Genomic DNA, 23,161 nt, shown 5'->3' with positions numbered 1-23,161 from the left:
TGTTTAAAAGTCACCAATATGTGCAAATATTAAAATTTCAAGTGTTATTCGGTCATTACAAGTGTTATTTGGATAATAACGGTGTTATTCGGTCATTCGAAGTTCCGCTAAAAAAAACTCGTACCAAAGCAAACTCGTACCACTGCTAACTCGTACTACGGTAAATTCATACCATTGTAAACTCGTACCAACTTATTTAAATGCATTCAAATGGTGTTTAATGATGAATATATACGTTAATTTCACTCAATACCTCTTAAGTCTGTAAAATGTATATACATGTAATTTGAAATTACAATGACCAATTTGTAGCTACCTATATTTCCGCACTTTCTGTGTTGCCATTTAGAACATACATCACACTCTATTGCTTCTTGTCGGGGTCTAACCAGAGAGTGGCACCATATACAATTGTCGTCTTCCATTGTGGTTATGAGGAACCTAGCTCACAAACATGCCCCATTTTATGAGGAAAGTGGGCTTTGAGACATTACTCATGTCAGCTTATGTTTTGATAATCAGGAATTTCATTTAATAATAAACATTATACATTTAATTCCAAGCTGATAAATTATATAACAACAATCAAAATTTAATAATATGATTAAACAAGTTGATTTTTGTCTAAGTTTTCATTAAAATCTGGTATAAAATTCAAAGATATTTTAATTTTTTGTATAAAGCTTAAAAAAAATAATCATAAAACATTCGTATTTTTGTCTAAGTTTTCATTAGAATATAGAAGAAAATTCAAGTAATTCAATTTTTTTTATTAAGATTACCAAAAAAAAATCATAAAACATTCGTATTTTTGAATATATTTTTAATGGTACGAGTTTGCAGTGGTACGAGTTCTGATTGGTACGACTTCCCAGTGGTACGAGTTTACATTGGTACGAGTTAACTTGCTTCCTACTGGAAAGACTATATAACACTATCACCACACTTAAGATCTTTTCTGACAGTCAAAGTGCAGTAGGACTCCTAACACTAAATTGGGCACCAAAATCATATATTGATGTGATTCGAGACATCAGAGAACACATCGAAGACCTAAGAACTAAAGGGATGGAAATTTGCATCTATGGACACCAGGACACGCAAATATACAAGGAAACGATGAAGCAGACTTATTGGCAAAGCAAGCTGCAGAAGAAGCAACACAACTCCTGCCAAAAAAACAACATAATTACCCTTCAAGACATTAAACAACGTGCACACAAGAGTGTCATGCTGAGTGGCAAAGACGATGAGAATTAAGCAACACTGGAAGAGACCTTTTTGATATAACACCATACATGTACGTTAAAAACATCCCAATCTTTGACTACCCAACAAAAAAAATTCTTCAGCATCTTCATACAACTAAGAACTGGCTATACCACCCTTAATTACTATAAACAGCACACAGAGCAAAATACCACCGAATTATGCAGCTGTGGAACTAAAGAAACACCGCAACACTACCTCACAGAGTGCTCCAACTATGAATGTTACAGAGAAGAAATGTACCACCAAATTACAAAGGAAATAGGAATCCGTAAAATAAATACAGGCACCCTGCTAGGAAGATTAGAACAAGAAAACACAGAAGAATATAAACGGAAGTTGGAAATCATTTCGGTCTTTATTGCAAAAACAGGACGTTTTGACTTACCAGAACATCCGCAACCTCAATCGTAACAGCAAAAACAAAATTAAAGTACATGGAGGAAAATACATGGAGAAAGATTCACATAGGGCGTAATATGCACCAATGAGAACAGTTGTGCCATAAGGCCATAAGATTGAGGATTGAGGATACCCCAATATACCCCAACATACCCCAATATACCCCAAAAAACAGTTTCAACATAATTTGATTGAATAATAATGTTATTTTAGGCACTTTAATGTTAAATTAACAAAAATAATTCCTAATTTTATGAATATATGTAATTTTATATCACTTTTTTCCTAGTTACTTGTTCCGTTCATATTAGCCGCTTACGATCAAAATATGACTTTTGACCCCAATATACGCAAATATCAGTGGCGGATCCAGAGGCGGGCGTAGAGGGCGTACGCCCCCCCTTTGCTTGCACTTTTTTTCTTTTTTTTTTGTAAAATGATTAATCAGACTAGACTTCGTGAACTTTGCCATTTCCCGTGTATTTAATTTTTATGCGACAATTCTTTACTTATAAATATATTTTTCGCTTGTATTTACTGTAATATATTATTGATTATGTCAAAGTCATGTGATTCTCTACGGTGGAGTTGACCAGTTCGTCGAAAAAAACCGTCACTCAGTCATTTTGAAATTCAAATTACAGTAACACATTGCTTAGGCTGAGGATGACAAGCATGACGCCTTCAAAGCGACAAAGTATTGAGCAAGAACATATTGACTTCTATTTCACAATTCCACCCAACAGAAAGTAATACTCTATTACACTCTCATGAAAAAAAAAGTTTCACAGCAATATTATTTACCTTCGAAAACATGTTTAACCCTCATGCCCCAGCCCATTAATAACATTGCTGAATAGTGATCCCCAGTCAGTAAGCTCTAGATATACATTTAAAGTCTAAGGTACGGACCATTTGATCTGAAGGGGCAGTCTGAGATATTTTAAAGAAAAATTCTGACCCTGATTTTTGCCTTAAACAAAAATTCTGGCCGTATCTGGATTGAAAACAATAATCTTGTCCACTTTTTTGCTATTAGAAAAAAATATTTTCAACAGAATTATTTAGCATTAAATGAACATGATGAATAAAAAACGGGCGTAATTTTTATTTGCAATGTCTGTTTCGCCAAACTTATATACTGAATACTTTTTTCAAGGCCCGACTGCAACCTGCCTGCTGGGTGTGGTCTATATGTCGCCATGCGTCGACCATCATTCACAACTTCATTGTCATTTCTGACTCATTCGTAGCCTTTGGTTGATTTGGAACCCCTCACTTCCCTTGTTGGGTGAAACATTTCAACCAAACATTTGGATGAAAATTGCTTGTTTGTCTTTCTTCGTGTCGGTCGTATTGTAAATTTCATTGAATAGCCGTATATCTTGTTTACAACAAGAAATCTGTGAGGTTATGCTAACTAACCATACAACAAACGAGAATTTTCCATGTCCATTTTTTACTGACAAATCCCACATCAAATATATTAATTAGTACATAGCTTTGGATCCATCCAATCATTTCATAATAGACAATTGATTGAGAGAATACGGCACCCCTACACTTTAACTATAAAATACATTTTACACTTATTTTATGTTTTTTAGTGAAAAAAAGGTCAAAAAAAATTTTCGCCTCCCTCTGCTCAGCAAACTTTAATACTACGCCCCCCTTTCCAAAATCCTGGATCCACCCCTGAATATACTCCAATAAAAAGTTTCAATACAATATTTATGTTAAGAATGATATTGCAAACCATATATATTAAATTTTAATACAACTGTACACATTTGTGTGCTTTTAGAAGCATTTAAAACAGAACTTTATTCGTATCTTGATGAAGGTAACACTAAAGACCAAAACGGACCTAAAAATATACAGGTCAATTTTTGCAATTTCTTTTATACTTTTCAATGGATTATCTTCAAATTTGGAGATTGTTAATGAAATTTGTGTTTTTCTCAAATTAGATTTGAATTTGTTTTCTCAAATTCTGAAATATTTTTCTCAAATAATTTTATTTTCTTACAGAAAATACACACATGAAATAAGATTTTTCCTATCTCCTTTGAAAAAATAATAGACAGTTTCTCAAATAATTTTGTTTTCTTACAGAAAAAAGATTTTACCTATTTTCTTTGAAAAAATAATAATTAGTTTCTCAAATAGTTTTGTTTTCTTGCAGAAAATAAGATTTTTCCATTTTGTTGTTGTTGATATATTAATCCTCATATGCTCGACATTTAAAGTTATTTTTTTATATACATGTATACTTATATATATTTCAAATATTTACATCTTCCACTCAGTCAGGACATTGGTCAGCGTAGAGTCAATGTTGGTCAGGTTGGTGTGTTCACGTTTCTCATTCCAACATTTGATATTTTTGTATACAGGTAAATACTTTCTTGTTGGAGAAACATGATTTTTTGGTTTTAGGAATTAATGAAATTTACCATTAAATGGAGTTAGAGTGAATCCAGCTCAAATTAACTTTTGAATAATCTGACAAATTTATAGTTGAAAAAAAATAAAAATTTGAAAACAAATATATAAATTTCATCAATGCACTTATGGAGAAATAAATACACTGTAAAATCTTGAAATTATGCACAGGATTTTTTTTCAAATTGAGAGCATATTAAACGTATTATGCCAAAAAAATCTGCACAATAAAATCTTAAATTAAGCACAAAAAGTTAATTAATAAAGAAGTCTCCAGTTTAGTCACAAAAAGATTAAAAATTTACTTAAACTTAGTAAATCTTGCGGGGTACGTCTTAACACTGCTCAGGACCTCCTGGGTGCACTCAGAACATAAAAGTGCTTTCAGGACTCTTTACAGTCATCGTCTATGCACACAAGACGAATGTATTTATTTGTTGCACACTGTTTATTTTAGTATAGGTAAATTTTGTTAGATTTTGAAAACGAACTTAAAAACCTAATCTAATTAAAACTTCACTTTTAATTATTGTGTGGAAGAATCTTTAAAACTAGCACGAAACCTGAGAAATTGTATAATAAAGACCAATTTCGAAAGTCTCTCATGTATTTACTTTAAGCTCTGATTAGTCATCTTTTGTGGTGGAGGGTAGGAATGGAAAATTCACCCTTCAACAGAAACATGAAGCGGAAAGAGATTTATACTGACCAAATGTTTTCACTTAATGGTATAGAATCTTCAGTATTCATATTCATTTAGGATTTTTACACATAAATAACTTTGTCAACCATGTATTACATTGAAGTTAACAAAACTTCGGCAGAAACTTCTTTGTGAGCAAAAGACAGTATCCAGTGCAAATAATTATTTTGTTCATTCTTGTGCATTTTACTGATATATTGATTTAGTTTTTAGTGTGCAGAATTTAGATACAATCTAAGGTTTAATTTATATTTCGGTGCTCTATGATGGCTACATCACAAGTAGGAGAGATCGATTAGGGGAGGGACTGAATTATTCAGGTTAAAAGAATTTTGTATTTCTTACAAAAACATTTTTTTCGAATGATTTGGTATTTGAAAATTAAAAAAAAACTTCTCCATATTAAAATTCACCCTTTTTCAAATTCACTGAGGAAAAAAAATTGATAGATAAATCTTTTAATAAAGAAGATATATCAAAAAGAAAAAACATCCAATTTCCCCTGCTTTTGTTGCACTCCTGAATCCAAATCCAAAATAGTATAAGAAAGTTATTAAAATTCTAAAAACTTTAACCACAGAGTGAATGTGTTGTTTCCTGGCAGAAAATCTAAGTCCATTTGAAAGTAAAATACAGAAAAATGGATTTATTTTTTTACAAAATTTCCTTCTAGATACTAGCTTTTGATCATAATAAGCTTCTGTTTAAGTTTGGTACAAATCCAAAATAGTATAAGAAAGTTATTAAAATTTTAAAAACTTTAACCACAGAGTGAATGTGTTGTTTCCTGGCAGAAAATCTAAGTCCATTTAAAAGTAAAATAAGGAAAAAATGGATTTATTTTTTACAAAATTTACTTTTGGATACTATCTTATGATCATAAACAAGCTTCTGTCCATGTTTGGTACAAACCTAGGATAGTTTAAGAAAGTTATTAAAATTTTAAAAACTTTAACCACAGAGTGAATGTAATATTTCCCGGCAGAAAAACTAAGTCCATTTATAAGTAAAATACGAAAAAAATGGAATTTTATTTTTACAAAATTTACTTCTGGATACTATCTTATGATCATAAACAAGCTTCTGTCCAAGTTTGGTAGAAATCCAGGATAGTTTAAGAAAGTTATTAAAATTTCAAAAACTTTAACCACAGAGTGAATATTTGTGAACGCCGCCAATGACGACGACGGAATGTAGGATCGCTATGTCTCGCTTTTTCGACTAAAGTCGAAGGCTCAACAAAAATGAGGTTAAGTTACCAAACTATGAACTAAATTCTATTAAATATTCAGTAGAATTGTTGTTTAACAACTTAAAAAAGAGATCTGCATTTTTCAAAGTTTTTCTGAACTATTATTATTTTTTAAAATTATAACCTATATAAGGAACTTTATTCCTCCTATTTTGTTGCACTCCTGACATTCAATATATATCATATCAAAATAGTTATACATCATCAAAAAAGCCCATGATTTCTAGATTAAGTGTATATACCTTTTAGATTTAACATTTTAATTTCATTTAAACAATATTTTTGAACTATATTGTACATATCACTTATTGTATACATAAGTTCACATCTCATCACATTTCGCTACTATTTTTTTTTAAATGGCAGTCTTTGCAATGTTAGAATAGGCTGAATTTTGTGGCTTGATGTGTAGAATAATCCTGCAAAATATCTTTGGAAAATCTCAAGTATTAAAAAAATGACGATAAAAAAAGATGCAAAAATTGTCAGGAGTGCAACACTTTTTTGTGACATTTTGAAAAAATTCTTTTTTTATAAAGACACAGCAACTTGTAATATGATGATATGTGCCATAGATTCTTATTTATATTACAACTATTATGTCTTAGTGATGATTTTAGCTACAAATGAAGTTCGTCCATTAAACCGTTTTGATACAGATGTGTTTTGAAAAAAAGTATTGCCCTGTCAGGAGTGCAACACAATAATTAGTACAGCTGTGGAATAGAATGATTTTTGAATATATGAATCACACCTAAACATAAACAAAAGTCAACCCTGTAAAAAAGATATGTCCTTTCCAGAATAAATACTTTATTAACCTGATTATTGATATAAATGTGTGATAGTCAAGTAAATAAGGCCTCCCTATAAGTGTCAGGAGTGCAACTTTGAAGTTAAAAAACTCACACTTAATAAATACAAAAGCCAATATTTTGTTCTGTTTTATTTTTCAAAAGATACTATAATAGAGATACAAGATTGCACCCAAAAAGAAGCCTGATAGACAAGAAATTTTTAGAACCATTTCTTTGATGTCAGGAGTACAACAGTTTTAAAATGTTAATTTCTTGGACTTACATTTAAAGATAATCTCAGCTCCTTATGACTTATTTGCCTTCAAATATGTGTTCTTACTATTTAGGCTACATGTATGATATATACTTAGAGGTGAATTTCAAAGCAGGACTTCGATCCAAAAATTATTGTTTGTCACAAGCAATTATATCTGAATGATGATTTTTTATATAATTTTAGAATTTAGGAAGCTAACTGTCATAAACTGTGTTGTTTTTTTTAGGAAATAACCATATTTCAATTTAAAAGTTTTATAATGGTTTCATGTAATACTAATTAAATTATTATAACTGTAATAACAAACAATTAATTTTGTTGAACTCCTGACATGAATTTACCATAACAAGCAGTTTTGCACAGATTCAATATTTTAATTTCATTAAGGTCTCACACATTTGGAGTTCATCTTGCAGATCCAACCTTTGAATGAATGAAAGATGGGAAAGATAGTTGATCAAACTGAACTAACTTGAGAAGAAAATCAGACAGACTAAAGGATCAAAACACACCATCAAAGACAACATCGACTATAACTTTGATGAGCAGAAAATTGAGAAAAAATCTGAAAGAAGATCCAGCTAAAGGACACACTAGACAAATATAAGCAAAGAAAGAACAAAGAAAACAAAACAATGTGAAACTTAATTACAAAGACTTAACTTGAATACAAAAACACAGATGAAGAAAATAAAAAAAACAAAACAAATAGATTAGCAACAGAAAAGAAGAAGAAAATTGACACAAGCCAAAAAAGTTGCAAACCCACAGAAAAATGTTCAGTCGAGAAGCAAAAGTACAGGTGCAGATACACTATCTAGAGAAATCAGAAAGAGAAGACGCAGTATAGGGAAAATTCTTCCTGACCAACCTAAACCTTGCCCTAAAACAATTGAATACATCATATCCACAGCTACACCAAGGCAGTTGTAAGAACTAATCAGTACTGATGGAAGTGTGCTAGAAATTGATGGGTGCTAAAGTGGAAACAAAATTGAGAGACCCTTAATAGATCTGAAAACTGTTGAAAAGAAACTGGCATTTTCAAAAAGAATAGAGGCTACATGAAAAAGTTAGAACTAAGGGACTCTTTGAAAATGCCATTTTCTTTTCAACAGTTTTCAGATCTTTTAGGGGTTCCTCAACTTTGTTTATACTTCAACATGTTCAAGACTCGTCAATTTCTTGCACACAGCTGATATCAGTTCTCATTTACTCTGACAACCACCTTGGTGTAGCTGTGGATATGATGTGCTCAATTGTTTAAGCCCAAGATTTGGGATGGTCAGGAAGATAATGTCTTATTCTTTGACTTCTCTTTCTGATTTCTCTAGGTATTGTATATGCATCTGTACTTTTGCTACTTGACTGGACAATTTTCTGCTGGTTTGCAACTTTTTATAGCTTGTGTCAATTTTCTTCTTCTCTTCTGTTGCCACTTTCTCTGTTTTGTTTTCATTTTCTCATATGTGTTTTAATTCTGGTCTAAGTCTCTTGAATTTAGTTTTACATTGTTTTGTTTCTTTGTTCTTTCTTTGTTTATATTTGTCTAGTTTGTCCTTCAGATTTGGATCTTATTTCAGTGTTTTTCTCAATTTTCTACTCCTCAAAGTTGAAGTTGTTGTTGACTATGATGGTGTGTTTGTATGCACTTAGCCTGTCTAATTTTATTCTAAAGTTTAGTTTCACAACCATCTTCCCCATCTTTTATTTATTCAAAGGTTGGGTCTTAAAGTTGAACTCAAAATGTGCAAAACGGCTTGTTATGGATAATTCATGTCAGGATTGCAACAAAATTAATTGTTTGTTATAACAATTATAATAATTTAATTACTATTACATGAAACCATTATAAAACTTTTAAATTGAAATATGGTTATTTCCTAGTTTAAGACAATTAGCTTCCATAATTTGAAAATAATATGAAAATTTAACATTCAAATATTTTTGCTTGTGACAAACAATAATTCTTGGATCAAAGTCCTGCTTTGAAATTTACCTTTAAGAATTTATTATAACTCATACATGTAACCTAAATAGTTAGAAAACATGTTTAGATGCAAATAAGTCACTAGGAGCTGAGATTATCTTAAAATGTAAGTCCAAGAAAATGTCATTTTAAAACTGTTGCACTCCTGACATCAAAAAAATGGTTCTAAAAGAAAAATTCCTTGTCTATCAGGCTACTCTTTGGGTGCAATCTTGTATCTAGTATAGTATCTTTTGAAAAATAAAACAGAACCATATAATGGCTTTTGTATTTTTTCAGTGTGAGTCTTTAAACTTCAAAGTTGCACTGCTGACACTTACAGGGAGGCCTTATATACTTGACTCTCGCACATTATTTATATCAATAATCAGGTAAATGAACTATTTATTCTGGAAAGGACATATTTGTTTTACAGGATTGACTTTTGTTTATGTTTAGGTGTGAGTCATTTAAGCAAAAATCATTCTATTCCTCAGTAATACTAATTTTTGTGTTGCACTCCTGACAGGGCAATACTTTTTTTCAAAACACATCTGTATCAAAACGGTTCAATGGAAAAGCTTCATTCTGAGCTGAAATCATCACTAAGATATAATAGTTGTAATATAAATAAGAATTTAAGGCACATTCCTCCTTACAAAAATTTGCTGTGTCTTAATAAAAAAGTATTTTTTCAAAATGTCACAAAAAAGCTTAAGTGTTGCACTCCTGACAATTTTGGCATCTTTTTTTAACATCATTTTTTTAATACTTGAGATTTTCCAAAGATGTTTTGCAGGAATATTCTACACATCAAGCCACATCATTTGAAATTAATTTATTCAATCAAATGATCAGCATGATTGATAAATATTGCTTTATATGCAAGGAACCATTTATTTTGACTTTGCCCTTAATATAAAACAACTTTTATATTGTATCATAGGTCAAATTTATTTGTTCAGTGTTTGTTCAATGGTGTTAATATGTCGTTTGATTGGGTTAAGCTATTTCAGTTGATATTTTATAGTGTGTCTTTCTATGTTGTGATGTTACACTATTGTTTCAGAAAAAGGGTGAAGGTTTGGTACCATTAAAACGTTTAAACCCGCTGCATTTGTTTGCACCTGTCCTAAGTCACGAATCTGATGTTCAGTAGTTGTCGTTTGTTGATGTGGTTCATAAGTGTTTCTCGTTTCTCGTTTTTTATATAGATTAGACCGTTGGTTTTCCTGTTTGAATGGTTTTACACTAGTAATTTTTGGGGCCCTTTATAGCTTACTGTTCGGTGTGAGCCAAGGCTCCATGTTGAAGACCGTACTGTGACCTATAATGGTTTACTTTTATAAATTTTGACTTGGATGGAGAGTTGTCTCATTGGCACTCATACCACATCTTCTTATATCTAATTAATGATACAATTGTCCTCTGCGAGGAAAATGCTTTTGATGTTCCGTTAAAAAAAGGAGAAGATTTAAGATATCAAGGGAACTATTTCAAAAGTCTTGGAATACTTTGTTTAAACTTGAGCTACGTATTTAAAATATAACTCCGAAACATGAACATTGTACTGAAACATTTTATTGGAGTATATTGGGGTAAAAAGTCATGTTGTGATTGTAAGCGGCTGACATGAACAGGACAAGTTACGAGGAAAAAAGTGATTTAAAATTAAATATATTTGTAAAATTAAGTATTATTGTCCTTAAAATAACATTAAAATGCCTAAAATAACATGAATATTCAATCAAATTATGAGGAAACTGTTTTTTGGGGTATATTGGGGTAAAAAGTGGTCACCACACTTCAGAATTATAGGAGGAGTGACTTCTCCCTGGCAGCCAAACAGGGAGAAGTGAAGACCTAACAGGGAGACTTTAGGGAGAAGTGAAGCCCCAACAGGGAGACTGCAGGGAGAGTTGACGGATCGCATTAATACTTTTTAAGAATAAAATTTTCGAAGCATCTATACCTTTTAGTGATTTTTCAAAGACTTTTGCATGACAACTTCTCATGTTGTATTTCCTTGCCTTGCCATGCTTGTGATCTGAATTATCTGTGGACGTAAATTGTCAAAAAATATCATAAGGACCATAAGAGCTACGGTTCTGTAGCTAGGTCTGAATAAATTGATGATTTGACATTGGTCAAATTTTGCTGCATCTCAAAGATTTTTCAAACAAAAGTCTGTTTCGGATTGCTCACAATTGTGTTTAATAAGATTAAATAAAGCTGGGACATAATATATTGTTAGTATACTAGTCCCATAATAAAGCAAGAACCTAGATCAGGCTAGGACCAGGCTTTTAAAAAAATCAATTGATAATAGATATAAGAAGATGTGGTATGAGTGCCAATGAGACAACTCTCCATCCAAGTCACAAATTGTAAAAGTAAACCATTATAGGTCAAAGTACGGCCTTCAACACAGCAGCAAGTTTAAACGTTTTAATAGGTGCCAACCTTCACCCTACCTGAAACAATAGTGTAACATCACAACATAGAAAGACACACTCTAAAATATCAAATGAAATGGCTTAACTCAATCAAAATACATATTAACAAAAACAAGTGAACATATACTGAACGAATAAATTTGATCTATGACACAATGTAAATATAAAATTAATAAAACAAGGGGTTAGATGTAAAACAAAATCAAAAAGACAACCATAACCTTGGACAAAATGCTGCCAAATAAAATAACGTACACAGGTAAATAAAATAAATTTGTTGTGAGGTATACATGGAGTACGGAAATATTGTTTACAAAATAAATAATTTTGTTGTTCATAGTACGAGAACAGAAGTGAAAATTTATCGTCATACCAAACACTTATCAAAAGTGGTATATATTAAAAATAGTGAGACGAGATATAACACTTAATAAGTAAATATTGAATAACAAAAATGCAATAAAAATTGTATCAACAGGTCAAATTAACACGAAAGTACGATTTGAGAGTACTCGCAGTTACTGAAAGCTAGTTAAAAGCCAAAAACAATTAATAATAAAAAATCATGCATGAGAGACTAAAATCAACTAAAACACATCCCAGGGATTTAGTGTTTTAACGTCATGGACAGTCAAAGAAGACATGACTTGTGCAATGCCAAAATTAAAAGTATCGACAGGCAGTAGGATAGTTAGGAGTTAACCTTTTAATAAATATGTATAATGTTATATATAGATAGAGTAATCTCTATATAGAAAATGAACCTGGATGTATACATCCCAAAAAAACGTTTGAAAAGAATACAAATTTAGTTATGTCATGTACAATGTATGTTTTAATTTGCTGATGACAAAATCGATATTTGTGCCAATGTAAACTATATTCAAAGATCTAATTACAACATTGGTAAGATAACCTTTACTAATAAGTTTGTTTAAAGGTTCGATGAGTTTACACGGATCACATAGTGATTTCCGCGCTTTTAGTACAATATTACCGTAAAATTTCAGATGTGAAATACTGTTTTTATACACCCGTTTACGGGACGTATTATGGTATACCGTTGTACGTCCGTCTGTCCGTCCGTCTGTCCGTCCGTCCGTCGTCAACATGTCGGACATTAACTCAAAAACGCTTTAACCAATTTGCTTAAAACTTTGGTGAATTGTGTGTTATATCTATAGACGTGAGCTCCCTTTTGTTTTTTATAAATTTTAGATTTCACGTTTCCGAGTTATGGGGTTTTATTCATAAAAAAAGGGGGATTTTCCAGTTTTCGGACAATAACTCAAGAATGCTTTCACCAACTTGCAAGAAATTTTGGTGAATTGTTTATATCTATTGACATGAGCTCCCTTTGGATTTTTATAAATTTTAGATTTTACGTTTCCGAGTTATGGGGTTTTATTCATAAAAAAAAGGGGGATTTTCCAGTTTTCGGACCATAACTCAAAAATGCTTTCAGCAGTTCTCATGAAACTTTGATGAATTGTTGATATCTATTGATGTAAGCTCCCTTTAGAATTTAATAAATTTTAGATTTTACATTTCCGAATTATGGGGTTTATTCATTAAAAAAGGGGGGATTTTCCAGTTTTCAGACAAAAACTCAAAAATGCTTTCAACAATTCGTATGAAACTTTGGTGAACTGTTTATATCTATTGATGTAAGCTCCCTTTAGAATTTTATAAATTTACTTGTTTATAGTCTGACAACAGATTTACTAAGTATTGCGCAACAGCACAGTGTATTGCACAACAGCAAGAAATCTTTAATTGAATATAAATTCAATTCATATAACCAACTTCAAGTTCTTTGACTACATTAATTCAGAAACCTATAATAGATGTATGTCAAATATTTAATTACAATCAGAGTTCGCGAAAACTTATTTTGACCTGTCGGTCATGGGACCGACAAAGCATGATTATTTGTCAGTCCTACAAAATTTTAGCCAGTCCTACAAAATCTGTCAATTTTATCCTGAAATAAAATTAATAACATATTTTATCGAAAAATAACTTTATTAATATTAGTTTTATTCTTCGCACCCACAAGGCAAATTAACAATGAAGGACCAGTTCAGGTCTTCTGATTGTTCTTATTTAAAGTCATCTTCACTATCCATTTCATCATCTGAATCACTTTCTCGGCTGTTACAATATTTGTTTGCTCCATTTAGGGTTCAATAGCCGATTGTTTGCCAGGGATGGCTCTATGAACAAATTTAGTAGGCCACGTGTAGATCGCCGCTTTGGTTTGTTTATAATAAATCCGTAAACCAGTACCGGAAATTGGCAGCGGGTACATCTGATAACCGACCGATGTAAACACTTATTGGAAACAGTTGCGGTACATCTAATAACCGATGTAAAAAAGTGCTGAAATATGCACTACAACGGCCGTTTTTACATCGGTCATCAGGACCGGCACTAGCCTTCAAAATACTGGTCCGAGCCTCATTTTGACCGACAGGACCGACAGGACCGACCATTTTCGTGAACTCTGTACAATCCAAATTCAGACCTGTATCAAGCTTGAATATTGTGTCCATTTTTGCCCCAACTGTTCAGGGTTAAACCTCTGCGGGCGTATCCAGCTGCGCTCAGCGAAGCAGTTTTTTAATAAGTTTTCTACAGGTACAGCCAAATTTACTAATCAAATCTTTGTATCTATGAATGAATTTAGTAAAAGTTTAAGTAATTTATGGTAACGAAATCCCTGACTTAATAATTTACCAGTGATGCATTGATTACGTTCGTTAAAATCTATGACATCACTTCACACAGGGGCATAACGAACGAGTTGGGATATATAAACACCGTATGATGGAGCCAAAGGAACATCGCCGTCTAAAAAAGGAAAATTAACAATAGGGAATGAAAAATCGTCTCTTTTGTCGTAAATTTTAGTATGGAGTTTCCCTTTAGAAATTGAAATGTCTAAATCTAGAAAAGGACAACTACTGCTGTTTATGTTAGATTTATTTAAAGTAAGTTCCTTTGGCTTTGGGTAAATTTCGGTAGTATATAAGTAAGTTTAAATATCTTGAATACAGTTTCACTCTCTTTCATTGCCAAGATCAAAATGAATAAATATATTTGTTCTTTAAATTATTTTTAATAGGAATTCAGAGAGAAAAAAAACTTTTTGTCACTTGTTGAAAATGTCTAGTAAAACTCTGTCAATATCAAATCGTGTGCGATTGTTTGCGGTATTTTCATGGAAACGGCAGTTTTCCATCATCATGAATACATATGATAGAAAAGATGTTAAAACATTTTTACTTGGTCATGGTATTTTGAACCCCGGCTCCTACCATGGAAATTGAATGCTCTCTATAGACCTAAGATTTTCAAATTGTCATAGCTATATTCGAACTAGTTTATATAGTAATGATGCTTTAATACATATTTGGAAGGAATATAACATAATAGAAAAGACATTATTATAAGTTATCTACGTTCATATCCGTAGATATGGATATTTTAACACCCTGAAGTATCCAAGTACACCTTGAGGCGAAGCCGAAGGGTGTACAGGGTACTGAAGGGTGTTAAAATATCCATATCTACGGATATGCACGTAGATAACGAATTTATCCCCGGTCTTAGTCCAAATATGTCGATTTTTAGAGAAATTCGACCACAAAGTGTAACGTGAAAGCAACGTTTTTTTCATTTTCTAAAAATCTTTTATTGAAATTTGGGAATTTGACGTATCTTTTACGGGGTGTAGGGTACTACCTGTGGTAGAACCCTACAGGTATTCAAATATAAGACGTTTTTAATACGGAGACAGAGAAACTGGTGTGGGTCGAATTTGGCGCTCAATGTTGTGAGAGTTACATCATAGACGGTGTGACGTTAACGTGGGTCATTTGCATAACTAGGTCAGTAGTCCCATTCATAGACAATGTGGCAGCCAAGTGATGCATTTACTAAAATGAGTGCAAATGATCGACAAAATAAGATAACATAGTAAGTGGATTAAATATTTAATTACAAACATCATGAATAATCTACAGAATTCTATATTTCACAAAGAACAACCATGGAATTAAGGAAAACGCGCGTGACGTCCCCCGGGGTAATGGATAGCAACGTCCGGGTATATGGGTTAGCAACGCCCAGGGGCTATGGGTTTTGTAACGACGTGCGTTATCCAATCAAAATCCTAGAAATATACTAAGCCGGGGATAATTGTTTTTACACAAGGTATGGTATTTTGGACCCCTAGCATGGAAAATTGAACCCCCCCCCCCCCCCCCCCCCCCCCTATAGACTTCAGATTTCTAAATTGTCATAGTATTATAACTAAGTTATATGATAGTAATGCATTAATAAGTATTTGGTCCGAATAAAACATGTAAGAAAATATTTTTTTAACATTTTTACTTAGCCATTGTATTTTGAACCCCCTACCATGAAAAATTGAACCTAGGGATTAGCTATGACAATTTGAAAAATAGACCTCATATTTTCAAATTGTCATAGCTATCCAAACTACATTATATAGTAATAATGCTTAAATAAGTATTGGGTAGGGAAAAAAACATGGTATTTTGAACCCCCTATAGACCTCAGATTTTCAAATTGTCATAGCTATTCAAACTTCTTTATAAAGTAATAATGCTTAACCTAATGTACATTTGTCATTTTACTTCATTTAAAACGAATACAGGATATTCACTGTTCAATATTCCAGGAGGAGGGTCAATTTTGCATCTGGATACATTCTGCTTTTAATGTTATACATGTGCATGTACCTGAATTAGTTTTTGATCTTGAAAACTTAAAAGAATGACCACAATCAGTAAAGCATAGTCATTCCCAAGGTCATTGGACATTGGGCAATGGCCGGTAAAAATTGGTTTGGTCCAGTTACATGTACCTTGTAAGTGATATGCATTACTGAACCAAATGACCAGTAAAATTTTTTATTTTGTCCTGTAAAAAAGTGTCTGGTCCAGTTAAGAAGTATGGTTTACTGGACCAAATGTCCAGTTGATTTCTCAAAGACTTAAGAACCACTGAAAGCAGGTGTAAAAAAATAAGAAGATGTGGTATGATTTCCAATGAGACAACTCTCCACAAGAGACCAAATGACATAGAAATTAACAACTATAGGTCACCATACTGCCTTCAACAATGAGCATACCGCATAGTCAGCTATAAAAGGCACCCAAATGACAAATGTAAAACAATTCAAACAAGAAAACTAACGGCAACCTTTTCAACTCTCTAGTTTCATCTGTAATTCATTTTATGAAAATCAGATTGTATATGATTTAATGTGAGGAAATTTCCTTTAATTCTTTTTCAGATACTCATTACAGATTATTTCCAAGATCTTTGGGTGATGTACTGTCAACTTATAATGTACAAGAATTGCACTTAACACAAGCACAAGGATTTTGGAAACACAACAAGTGGGGGTATCCTCCAGAAGATGCACCACCTGGCGTTGAATTATGGGTGTGGTTCAAACCTGGAACATTGAAGTAAGTAATGACTAAATGTTAAGAATGAAAAATTATGTAATATTTTTATATGACTGCAAATTTTTGCAGTCGTGTAATGCTGTAACAATGTCGGTGCCGTCGTTGTTGTCAATGTCCGAAGACAATTGGTTTCCAGACAATTACTTGAGTATAAGTGTTTTGATCTCTATTACATTGTACCACAAGGTTCCATATGGGTCTGTCTATTTTAAGCCATAACATAAAATGGGACATCATAGTTATATTTTAGAATGTGACACAGGTTGAAAAAAAAAATTGATTCAGAAAGAGGATATACCAACATGACCAAAGCATCCAGAAAAATACAACAGAAGATGGTTTGACCATTATAAAATTGATTTTGGACGCTCTTTTACCAATAAACATTTGTAACATATATATGTGACATGTCAAATATCCATTTCAAAAAATATTAGTTATGAAGTCTTCTTCACTTTGAAAGCAGTGTCAACAATGCTAAGAAAGAAAAGTAGATGTCATTTAAATTGAAACAATTAACCAAATGAAGATGGGGCAATGATTTTTGTTTTGATTTTTTTATAGCATATGTGACCGATATTGACAATTGATTTATTAGTTGTAAAAAAATCCTCCAAAAAGTATTGCCATAAAGTGACAATTCATATTTTACAAATGTAATGGAAATTATATTTGTAACACAGGATTAATTATACCCCACGCAACGAGTTGCGGAGGGTATAATGTTTTTGACCCGTCCGTCTGTCCGTCTGTCTGTCCGTCTGTCTGTCCGTCCATCAGTCCGTCAGTCCTGTTTCTTGTCATCGCAACTCCTCTCAAACCACACAACAGAATTTCACAAAACCTTTTTAGATAATAAGGACATACTATGTAGTTGTGCATATCAACAGGAAATTAAGATTTAATTTTTTTTCTAGGAGTTACGCCCCTTTGAACTTATTTACTTTAATGTACTACTGCAACAGTTTGTCACCTCAACTCCTCTGAAACCACACAACAAAATTTCATGAAACTTTGTAGATAATAAGGACATACTACGTAGATGTGCATATTGACAGGAAATTACGATTCAATTTTTTTTCCAGGAGTTACGCCCCTTTGAACTTATTTGCCCAATATACTACTGCAACCTTTTGTCATCGCAACTCCTCTCAAACCACACAATAGAATTTCATGAAACCTTTTCAGATAATAAGGACATACTACGTAGATGTGCATATCGACAGGAAATTACGATTCAATTTATTTTCTAGGAGTTACGCCCCTTTGAACTTATTTGCTTCAATAAACCCCTGCAACCTTTTGTCATCGCAACTCCTCTCAAACCACACAATAGAATTTCATGAAACCTTTTCAGATAATAAGGACATACTACGTAGATGTGCATATCGACAGGAAATTACGATTCAATAATTTTTCTAGGAGTTACGCCCCTTTGAACTTATTTACTTTAATGTACTACTGCAACAGTTTGTCATCTCAACTCCTCTGAAACCACACAACAAAATTTCATGAAACTTTGTAGATAATAAGGACATACTACGTAGATGTGCATATCGACAGGAAATTATGATTCAATAATTTTTCTAGGAGTTACGCCCCTTTGAACTTATTTACTTTAATGTACTACTGCAACAGTTTGTCATCTCAACTCCTCTGAAACCACACAACAAAACTTCATGAAACTTTGTAGATAATAAGGACATACTACGTAGATGTGCATTTCGACAGGAAATTACGATTCAATTTTTTTTCCAGGAGTTATGCCCCATTGAACTTGTTTGCCCAATATACTACTGCAACCTTTTGTCATCTCAACTCCTCTCAAACCACACAATAGAATTTCATGAAACCTTTTCAGATAATAAGGACATACTACGTAGATGTGCATATCGACAGGAAATTACGATTCAATTTTTTTTTCTAGGAGTTACGCCCCTTTGAACTTATTTGCTTCAATATACCTCTGCAACAGTTTGTCATCGCAACTCCTCTGAAACCACACAACAGAATTTCATGAAACTTTGTAGATAATAAGGACATACTATGTAGATGTGCATATCAACAGGAAATTATGATTCAATTTTTTATTTCTTATACAATTTTTTTTTCTTACAGTTATTTTATTTCTCCAGTGACAATGTGGGGACGTGGGGTATGTGAGCGTGCTCACTAAGGTTCTTTAATGAAATTATGAAGGAAAAAGGAAAAAAAAGCAATTTTTTTCCAACATATGTGACTTGACATTTTGACATCTGGTATAACATATGTGACTTTTTACAACATTTATATTTATCTTATGATTTTTAATCGGATTTTCGAAGGAAAAATCGGTTATTGATTTGGGGATGTACAGCAGATGGGCGGGAGGGCGGCTGCCAAACAGTGTCCATTCATTAACATGCAAACACTTTGACAAATTTTTTTCAAATTTTGATATGTTGTTTCCTGTGACTAAATGAAGGTCAAGTTCAATTTTCACGATTTTAGCTTCTCTCGTTTTTGAGTTTTCGACTTTTTAGAAGTCCAAATATATACTTATTATATGATTGAGTTATTTCCCTTTGAACAAAAATTGTGATTTGCAAATATCATTTTCATTAGATAATAATCTATTTTTATTAAAGGATATATTTCATTACATTACATTGTGTAGATAAAATTGTTGACATTGATAGATAAGTTGCAGATCTATATTAGTTTGTGACAAATGAAAAGAGAAATATTGGGAACTATTAATTATATATATAAAGTTTGATTACACTAAAAATATAAGTGTTTTTAAATAATTTTCACGTGTTAATAGATAACAAAACATCTGGTAAATATCTTATTACACAATTATAATTGGAGTGACAGATTTATTTGAAAATTTTCTGTTTCCTAAGTGTTGAAGATAAGATCTGTAGGACAGTATAAATACAGTTTGAAATTTACTGTTCATTATTAGACATTTTGAAGATAATTACAGATACATTTTATAGATTTTTAATAGATATTGTATTAATGGTAAATGACATTTTGGATTTTTTTTCATCTTTTCTTTTGTAAATTGTTTGAAGAATTTTGTGGTTGGTTTGTTTGTTATTCTGTATAAACTTATTTTCTGAATGCTATATATATTTTTTTTTTGATGAAGCAAACTCCTTAAAAACTAAGCTTAGTTTGTCTATTAATAAATATATATTTAGATTTCTGATTTTGGGCCCAGTTTTCAAGTTGGTCCAAATCGGGGTCCAAAATTATACTGTGTTTGATTTCAACATAAATTGAATATATATAGGGTTCTTTGAAAAGCTGAATCTAAACCTGTATTTATTTTCATTATTAATTAGATAATACCCCATTGAGGTCCAAAGGGTCCTAAATTAAACTTTTGTTTGATTTCATCAACAATTCAAAAATTGAATTCTTGGGGTTCTTTGATATGCTAATGATAACAATGTTATTAGATTTTGGATATTGGACCATAATAGGTAAATTTCTGATTTCGAATTTTTAAGTTCTTTGACCACATTCATTTTGTGTCACAAACCTATACTGTGTCAAATATTCAATCAAAATCCAAATTCAGAGCTATTTTAAGCTTAAATGTTGTGTCCATACTTGCTCAACTGTTCAGGGTTCGACCTCTGCAGGAAAATCCAGTTTGCTGTCACTCTGACAGCCTCTTGTCTAGATTCAATTTAATCGTAAATGCTAATTAATTAAGTTTGGATATTTATCCTAGGATTTATAGTTTCTGCAATTCAATATTAAATGCATTTTTATTATAATCTAGTATTTAATATAACAGTGAGACAATATTTATGATGTTCCACTTCCATTCTGCAGTATAATAAGAGACCCCATTCTGAAATTTGATAAATTATACACAAACAGGACAAATCAATGCAAATGAAACACAATGTACATGATATAAGAATGTGGTAATCGGAGGAGTTTTTTCCTGCTATGAACTAATGTACTTTCAATATTGTCAACAGTGTAAGAACCTAATGGAGAAACACATTCTTGTAGCAAACGTTTTGATCAGTATATAAGAGAGGCGAAAGATACCAAAGGGAGAGTCAAACTCATAAACCGAAAACGAACTGACAGTGACATGGCAAAAAACGAAAGAAGTTCAAAAAACGAAAGAAGTTCAAAAAACGAAAGAAGTTCAAAAAACAAAACAGCAGTCTACAAAACACAACATAAAAGCTAAAGACTAAGCAATACGAAACCAACCAAAAACCGGGGGTGATCTCAGGGGCTTCAAAAGGGTAAGCAGATACTGCTCCACATGTGGTATCCGTTGTGTTGCTCATGTAAGTAGAAACCCGGTGATAAGTCTAATTCGGTAGGTGACATTCATGAAAAAAAGGGTCAGGATTGTGGTAACGACAATTGGAACATAACCATCATCATCTGTGAAACAGATATTCCATAACAGTCAACAAATCATGAGGGTGACTTTACAATTTTCCAAGGGATGATTTCAACTTCACCTTTTGGAACTCTTGCTTTAATAGCTTCCTTGTAAGCAGCAACCCTCTATCAAGGAAATCATGACAGGAAATTCAACGTCTGGAATATCCTATCAACTGGGAGATATGGTCTTCAAATGCAGACGCTACAGGAATGTTGCTACATAGAAATGGAAAGTTCACATTTTAGAAGCTGAAATCATCTTTTTTGTCGTAAAGTTTGTTGCTGTTTATCATATTTTTTTTGTTTATAGTTTTGTACGTAAATCAGGCCGTTGGTTTTTTCATTTGAATTTTTTTTAAACTTATCATTTTGGGGCCCTTTGCAGCTTGCTATGCGATGTGGGCTTTTGTTCTGTGTTGAAGCCATAGGGTGAACTATAATTGCTATTAACTTCAACATCATTTGGTCTCATGTGGAAAGTTTTCATTTTGGCAATCATACCACATCTTATTTTTATATGGCAACAAACGGTCTGTTTAAACAATTTTATTATGCCCCCGCCGTAGCGTACGGGGCATTAAGTTTTACCCTTGTCCGTCTGTACGTCCGTCCGTCCGAACGTCCCAAAGTTGGTTTCCGTTCTCTAACTTTAGTTTGCCTCAACCAAATGTTATGAAACTTGTACAAAATGCTTATTACCACTAAATACAGATCAAGTTTGAATTTTGGTGGCGTCACTTTTAAAGTTCTAGAGTTATGCTCCTACAAATGGAAAAATTGCTAATTTTTTTGTTTCCGTTCTCTAACTTAAGTTTGCCTCAACCAAATGTTATGAAACTTATACACAATGCTTATTACCACAAAACACAGATCAAGTTTGAATTTTGGTGCCGTCACTTTTACTGTTCTAGAGTTATGCCCTTTACAAATGGAAAAATTGTAAAATATTTTTTTTTTTTTTTTTTTTTAAATATCAAGTCATTTTTAAAATTGGAGTTATCTTCCTTTGTCCATGATTATAGTTGAATCAACTACAATCAATGCTTTATACAATGCAATGTTTAAATTTGCCTTCCACTGATAAATTAAAGCAAATTTTTACCCTTCATTTCTAAAAATATTTTAAAGTCTTCTTTGAAAATTGGAGTTATCTTTCTTTGTGCATAATGGTAGTTGAATCAACTACAACCAATGCTTTATACAATGCAATATTCAATTTTACTTCCTACTGATAAATTAAAGCAATCTTTACCATTCAGTGCTTACAAGCACTTTGATTACCGTTCTAGGGTTATGCCCCTTTACAAATGAAAAAATTGCTGAATTTTTCATTTCCGTTCTCTAATTTGAGTTTGTCTTAACTAAATGTAATTTCTAAAAATATCAATGTCATTATTCAAGTAATTTTTAAAATTGGAGTTATCTTCCTTTGTCCATGATTATAGTTGAATCAACTACAATCAATGCTTTATACAATGCAATGTTTAATTTTGCCTTCCACTGATAAAAAACAGATCAAGTTGAATTTTGGTAGTGTCACTTTAACCATTAATGAGTTATGCCCCTTTATAAATTGAAAGATTGCAAAATTTTAAGTTTCCATTCTGTAACTTAAGTTTGCCCCAACCAAACATTATGAAACCTATACACAATATTCATTACCTCAAAACTAAG

The 23,161-nt window shown here is 32.1% G+C and overlaps 3 protein-coding genes and 1 long non-coding RNA gene across 10 annotated transcripts in view; 2 read left to right on the top strand and 2 right to left on the bottom strand.

Annotated features, from left to right (window-relative positions):
- Positions 1 to 23,161, top strand: part of LOC127701233 (importin-4-like) — a 997,117-nt gene that overhangs the window by 693,115 nt on the left and 280,841 nt on the right. The gene's annotated exons all lie outside the window — the stretch shown is intronic.
- The window catches only part of LOC127701235 (GPI transamidase component PIG-T-like), a 242,162-nt gene that overhangs the window by 1,119 nt on the left and 217,882 nt on the right, over positions 1 to 23,161 (top strand). Inside the window, exon 2 of the mRNA XM_052205060.1 lies at positions 16,897 to 17,074. Coding sequence (XP_052061020.1) covers positions 16,897 to 17,074 — 178 coding nt within the window. The remainder of the gene's footprint in view (positions 1 to 16,896; positions 17,075 to 23,161) is intronic.
- Positions 1 to 23,161, bottom strand: part of LOC127701252 (uncharacterized) — a 239,064-nt gene that overhangs the window by 51,273 nt on the left and 164,630 nt on the right. The window lies entirely within an intron of this gene.
- LOC127701240 (zinc finger CCCH domain-containing protein 13-like) overlaps positions 1 to 23,161 on the bottom strand; it is a 406,889-nt gene that overhangs the window by 271,863 nt on the left and 111,865 nt on the right. The gene's annotated exons all lie outside the window — the stretch shown is intronic.

The sequence above is a fragment of the Mytilus californianus genome, unplaced genomic scaffold (assembly GCF_021869535.1).
Source record: "Mytilus californianus isolate M0D057914Y unplaced genomic scaffold, xbMytCali1.0.p SCAF_5, whole genome shotgun sequence".
Classification (NCBI taxonomy): domain Eukaryota; kingdom Metazoa; phylum Mollusca; class Bivalvia; order Mytilida; family Mytilidae; genus Mytilus; species Mytilus californianus.
Note: the sequence above shows the minus strand (reverse complement) of the source record. Positions and strands in the feature narration are given on the sequence as shown.